At 37.2% G+C, this 6,642-nt stretch overlaps 1 protein-coding gene across 1 annotated transcript; it reads right to left on the reverse strand.

The window, feature by feature from the left end:
* Positions 1-1,606: 1,606 nt before the first annotated feature.
* Positions 1,607-5,637, reverse strand: LOC106876737 (neuronal acetylcholine receptor subunit alpha-9). The gene is made up of 2 exons (XM_014925422.2): positions 5,533-5,637; positions 1,607-2,156 (listed from the first exon to the last, which is right to left on the reverse strand). The coding sequence occupies exon 2, from the start codon at positions 2,123-2,125 to the stop codon at positions 1,607-1,609; it is 519 nt and encodes a 172-aa protein (XP_014780908.1). The 5' UTR covers positions 2,126-2,156; positions 5,533-5,637.
* Positions 5,638-6,642: the final 1,005 nt, after the last annotated feature.

Below are 6,642 nucleotides of genomic sequence, written 5' to 3' on the forward strand. Positions count from 1 at the left end.
ATATATATATACTCATATATATGTATGTAAATGGTAACAATGAAATGATGGTATGTGGATAATCATATGTTTTGTATCTTTTCATTTGTCTTGCTCGCTTTACGTTCTGACGTTTTACCGAATTTTCTTGAGAACAATTTTTCTTAGTGGTCAGACCATTTGGGGCCTACATTTAGCATATTAAGAGTCCACCTAGTGGTCATTCTTGTTATATCTCTTTACTCTTTACTCTTTTACTTGTTTCAGTCATTTGACCGTGGCCATGCTGGAGCACCGCTTTTAGTCGAGCAAATGCTAAAAGGTTTGAGAATATCGTTGAAAAGTTTCCCAAAATCACACAGGCGAAGTTGAAAGAGGGTATCTTTGTCGGACCCCAAATTAGAGAAGTACTCCATGATGTCAACTTCAAGACAACACTGCATGAACTGGAACTGCTTGTCTGGAATGCTTTCAATTGGACCTGTGAGAATTTCTTGGACAAGAAGAAGGTAATGGACTACAAGGATTGCATCAAGAATCCTCCGAAATGTTACTTAGCAACGGATTGTCGCATGTCACTGAAAGTTCACTTCTTGGTCTCCCATCTGGATTTCTTCATGGATAACTTTAGAGCAGTGTCTGATGTACATGGTGGAAGAGTCCACCAGGACATTAGTGCTATGGAGAAACGGTACCAAGGCTTCTGGAATGACAGTGTGCTGACTGACTACTGCTGGACACTTTTCCGGGATCAACCAGAACAAGAACGCCGCAGGAAATCCAAATCACAACGTTTTTAACACTGTTGTTCTAACTTTGTTTTGTCCGTCCCATTTTTTTGTGTAGTCACTCTTTGTAGAAAGATAGCGATGATTTTTAACTCAATAAACTCATTTACTTTCTAAAAATAATATATCCTTATTCATTACATTAATGATTTCATATATATAATTATGTAAATATTTGCATGTATCTACTGAAAAACTGATACGTGTTGCCTACAAATGGAGTGATATTTTGAAATCAGCATGAAAAATTAGTCTAAAAAAGTTGGTTTGCATTCATAATGAGTACAATACATTTAATTTCGTTGACCAGTGTTATTACAATCCAATATGTAGTCTCAGTTGCTGCTGTATGTTTGCTTGAAAATACATATTAAAATTGAGAATTTTGGAAATATTATTTGCAGTTATTGTATTAGCAAATGTTTACTGCTGGAAAGTGTGAAAATATTAGCAAAGAACTGGACAATTACAAATTGGAAATTTTGGGTTTGTGTGAAACTAGGTGGATTGATAATGGAAAAACTAAGCTAGCTTCAGGAAAAACAATTATATACTCAGGGCACAAAGATGATAAGGCGCGTCACACAAGGGGAGTAGCTCTGATGCTGACTAAGAAAGCAGTTAAACCATTAATAGAATGGCAACCCATAAACGAAAGATTGATACTAACAAAGTTTAGAACGTCTCATAAGCGGATTTTCCTGACAATCGTTATGTGCTACGCCCCAACAAATGATGCTGAAGAATTAGCAAAAGTTGAATTTTATACTCTGCAGAGCGTAAACAAAACATATGTAATGGAGAATAAATAATATTAAAAAATTTACACACACTCAAGTTCAAAAATGTAGCTGAAAATACTTACAAAATATCGGCACAGTCTCTAGAGACATGTTCTTTGGAAAATTCTGCGAGAACGACATGAAGTACGTGACGAACGCAAGGAAATTGGTGATACTGAGCGAGATCTGCTCTCCGCTCTCTGGAGGCGAGAAAAAGGAGAGCGATGCGATGAAAACGAGCAGGCTGCACGGTATTAAGCTGGCGAATATGTGGTAGATGCACTTCCGTCTAGCAGCTACAAGGAACATGATGCTTCTAGTTTTTGTTCTGTTACATTTGCAATCAGAGATCACGATGTTGTACCAACTGCGCTGTGTATCCTCGTAGAGTATTTTCAACTTGCTTTCTGGCGAATTATTAATAAGATTCATGTTCTGTGCGGAGATGCTGCTTTTAATGACGATCGGACATGTTTGATTGTCGAAAGGGAAATGCAACATGTTGAGTGTGCACAGCGTCGTGAAACTCCGGTAGATGTTCGCTTCGATGGTGCCGTTGTCTCTGATGTCCACCATATCGAAGGTAATTTCATGCGGCTCAACAGCACTTGGGGAATTACAAGTTGAAGACCAGCGTTGAGATTTCGGTGGTGGGCAGGGCGAGGGAGGACATAGGTGGACAGATGTAATGATGGCGATGGTGAAAATCGTGATGGTGGTTGTGGTAGTAGTGGTGATGATGGTGATGGCAAGGGTGGGGATAGTGAGTAGTGGTGATAATGGTGGTTGTGGTGGGGGAATTTGTGATGGTTGTGGTGAGAATGGAGATGGTTGTGGTGGTGATGGTGGTGATGGTGGTGGTGGTGATGGTGGTGGAAGTGGTGGTGGTGATTGTGACGGTGGCGGTGGTGGCAGTGATTATTACAGCGGTAGAGAGATGGTGGTTGTGGTAGAGATGGTATGGTCGTGTTGGAGATTGTGGTAGTGATGATGAGGATGGTGAGTGGGGTGGTGGACAGGAAAAAAGAGAAAATAAAAAGAAAGCATAAAAATTAGATAGAAATATGGATAAGTTATATTTTTACTTTGCTAAATGATTTTCTACTATTTGAAAATAATATGTATTCTTGTTTTTTATATTATTCATTTGGTTTTTTTTAAAGATTATTTTTAATAGATAACTTATTTAACACTAAATTATTTAGAAGTTAGAGTATCATTTCAACATAATATAAGACTTCAATTTGAATGGTGTTGATATATTTTCGATTATTTTTGATTACTCTTTTACTCTTTTACTTGTTTCAGTCTTTTGACTGTGGCCATGCTGGAGCACCGCCTTTAGTCGAGCAAATCGACCCCAGCTCTTATTCTTTGGAAGCCTAGTACTTATTCTATCGGTCTCTTTTGCCTAACCGCTAAGTTACGGGGTCATAAACACACCAGCATCGGTTGTCAAGCGATGCTGGGGGGGACAAACACAGACATACAAACACATACACACATACATATATATATACATATATACGACGGGCTTCTTTCAGTTTCCATCTACCAAATCCACTCACAAGGCTTTGGTCGGCCCGAGGCTATAGTAGAAGACACTTGCCCAAGATGCCACTCAGTGGGACTGAACCACAAACTACTTGGTTTGTTAGCAAACTACTTACCACAGAGCCACTCTAAAACTTAGTATATATAAAGTTTAATCTTTCATTCTTAATAATTTTTTCATTCTTAATTTTTTCATTCATAATTTTTTCATTCATATTTTTATTTTTATTTCTACGTTTGTAGAAATAAGTATTGTTGTATTGTTCTATTATTCAATTGATTTTTAATGATAATTAAATAAACGTTTTTAGTTTTAAATAGTCAAGCTTTAACTATTACACCGGTTAAATATGTACTAATATTATCTTTATTATTATTTTAACCTTAAACTTCGTTCAAATTGTATGTAAAACGATAATAATTTATGTAAGCTGGTTTTTGTATAATATACATGTTAGCATATATTATAATGGATGTAGGGATGATTATGGAATGTTTATTATTTTGATATTTTTAATAATTTTTCTATCTTTATAAAATAAGTATTTTATATAAATTCATTTGGTACTTATTGTTGGTTGATATATACATTTATTTATTATTATTATTGTTCTATTTAGACCTGACGATTAGCTGTATTTTAGAATAGAATTTATTTTCGATAATTTTAATTGATTTTAATCGATTTAAATTTCCTTTCTATTTGAAAATTAGTTATGAAACACGTGTAGTCATTTTATTATCTTTATCTTATGATATTTACTTTGTATTATATTTATTGTGCTTTTAATTATTAATTTTTCTATATGTAATAGTAGATTTTCATTGATGAGTTCATGAAACTTGGTTCTTTTACCTAAAACTATATATTTATATGTATATATATATATATATATATATATATATATATATATATATATATATATATATATAAACATATATATGAATATATGTATATATATATGTATATGTATATATATACATATACATATATATATATATACACTCACACACACACACAGACACACACACACACACACACACACACACACGCATACACAAACAATAGCATGTTCGGAAAGTAATTGCATTTTTTCACCACTATGAAATATGAACCAACCAATCACGTTAGAGCCAAGATCGAATGGGCAGGAACTGTCTAGAAATAGTATATTATCTCCTCTATTCAGCAGTGTGTCATTTATAGCTATTTCGGTAATTAGGTAATTAACACCATGGAAGATAAGAACTTTATGAAACAACATATTCGCCATTTCGTTTTGTATGAGTTTCGAAAAACACTATGCGGATGAACTAAGGGTATTTTCTCATAAGTTTGAAATCATGGTGATACGGGTATGTCTGACTTTTCAATTTCCGATTATTTTCGTCATTGATATAGGGTCTTAATCGAGGCACAATGGCCCAGTGCTTAGAGCAGCAGACTTGCGGTCGTAGGATCGCGGTTTCGATTCCCAGACCGGGCGTTGTGAGTGTTTATTGAGCGAAAACACCTAAAGTTCCACGAGGCTCCGGCAGGGGATGGTGGCGAACCCTGCTGTACTCTTTCACCACAACTTTCTCTCACTCTTACTTCCTGTTTCTGTTGTGCTTGTAATTCAAAGGGTCAGCCTTGTCACACTCTGTGTCACGCTGAATATCCCCGAGAACTACGTTAAGGGTACACGTGTCTGTGGAGTGCTCAGCCACTTGCTCGTTAATTTCATGAGCAAGCTGTTCTGTCGATCGGATCAACTGGAACCCTCGTCGTCGTAACCGACAGAGTGCCAACAATGGGGTCTTAGAGCTTTTGTTCATTTGCCTGCCTTCACTTTTATGTTTAAATGAAAACTTGTGGTTTGGGTCATTTTGACTGCTATTTTTAGCATGCTGGTACTGTCTGTAATACATTTAATTATTAATTGATAATTTTACCTTTATGGTTTTTACGCATGCTCAACCACTGATATTATTATATACAATAGTATCCTTATATATGTGTGCGTGTGTGTGTTTCGTTGTGTCTGTGTTTGTCGCCCACCACTACTTGACAGCTGGCGTTGGTTTGTTTATGTCCCTGTAACTTAGTGGTTCGGCCAAAAGCAACCGATAGAACAAGTGCCAAGTTTAAAAAAACTTGGGTTGATTCATCCAATTAAAAGTTCTTCAAGGCAGTGCCCCAGCATGGCCGCAGATAAAAGAAAAAGAAAAGACAAAAGATATGGCAAAACCTCCCCGCAAAAAAACCCAAAACTAAAAGCGAACTCATTTAAGAACCCAGTATTTTAGCTGCTATTTCTAGCAGACCGAGCGACCATGTAGAGGCTTTTCGTCGTTGCCAGTAAATTTGAAAATGGGGTAAGAATGAGGGGTGGATGAGCAGTGGGATGGGGGTATATATATATGGGATGTAGTTGTGTGATCCTTACCTGTTGGCTAACACCAATCGAGGGGTCCAGATCTCGGTCGCAGGAAGCGTGAGTCTGTCCACTCCGTCGTACGCATTTGAGTCCCAAGTTATTCCTTCGTCTTTCCACGTCTGTAAAAATAAGAGTAGTAACAGTAGTAGTGGAAATAGTAGTAGTGGTGGTAGTAGTAGTAGTAGTAGTAGTAGTAGTAGTGGTAGTAGTGGTAGTAGTAGTAGTAGCAGTGGTAGTAGTAGTAGTAGTAGCAGTAGTAGTAGTAGTAGTAGTAGTAGTAGTGGTGGTGGTAGTAGTGGTAGTAGTAGAAGTAGTGGTAGTAGTAGTAGAAGTAGTAGAAGTAGTGGTAGTAGCAGTAATAGTGGTATTAGTATTAGTAGTGGTGGTGGTGGCGGTGGTAGTGGTAGTTGTAGAAATAGTGGTAGTAGCATTGGTAGTAGTAGTAGTAGTAGAAGAAGTAGTGGTATTAGCAGTAGTAGTGGTAGTAGCGGTATTAGTATTAATAGTAGTAGTGGTGGTAGTAGTAGTAGTAGTAGTAGTAGTAGTAGTGGTAGCTGCAGCAGTAGCAGTAGCAGTAGTAGTAGTAGTAGTAGTAGTAGTAGCAGAGCAGCAGCAGCAGTAGTAGTAGTAGTAGTAGTAGTAGTAGTAGTACCACCAGGTATATCTGACCGAAATATTCCATCTGTTTTATGTCGAAACTAACCAGATCTGGCCTCTCGTACTTGATCCATAATGCCGGGAGAAATGCTTTGCGGTATTTTGTCTGTCTTTACGTTCTGCGTCCAAATTCTGCCGATGTCGACTTTGCCTTTTATCCTTTCGGGGGTCGATAAATTAAGTACCAGTTGCGTACTGGGGTCGATCTAATCGACTGGCCCTCTCCCCCCAAATTTCGGGCCTTGTGCCTAGAGTACAAAAGAATATCATTCTAAAAATAAACAGTCGCATCATTGAAATCTCAAAGCTAAGACATAATCCATGATTAGTTGAAGACAATGTGAACAAGAGAACCCAGAGAGCGCAGACCTCCGCCAAAGCAACACCAACATCCTCTCAACGATTAGCCAGAGATGATTTTTAAAATGAGAATATCTGAAATAAACTCAGCTGCTCTCACAA

This window comes from Octopus bimaculoides, chromosome 29, assembly GCF_001194135.2.
Source record: "Octopus bimaculoides isolate UCB-OBI-ISO-001 chromosome 29, ASM119413v2, whole genome shotgun sequence".
In the NCBI taxonomy this organism is placed as follows: Eukaryota; Metazoa; Mollusca; class Cephalopoda; order Octopoda; family Octopodidae; genus Octopus; species Octopus bimaculoides.

Bases quoted from the DNA above. Each gene is read 5' to 3' on its own strand.
- LOC106876737 (XM_014925422.2), bottom strand. From the start codon at position 2,125: ATGGTGGACATCAGAGACAACGGCACCATCGAAGCGAACATCTACCGG.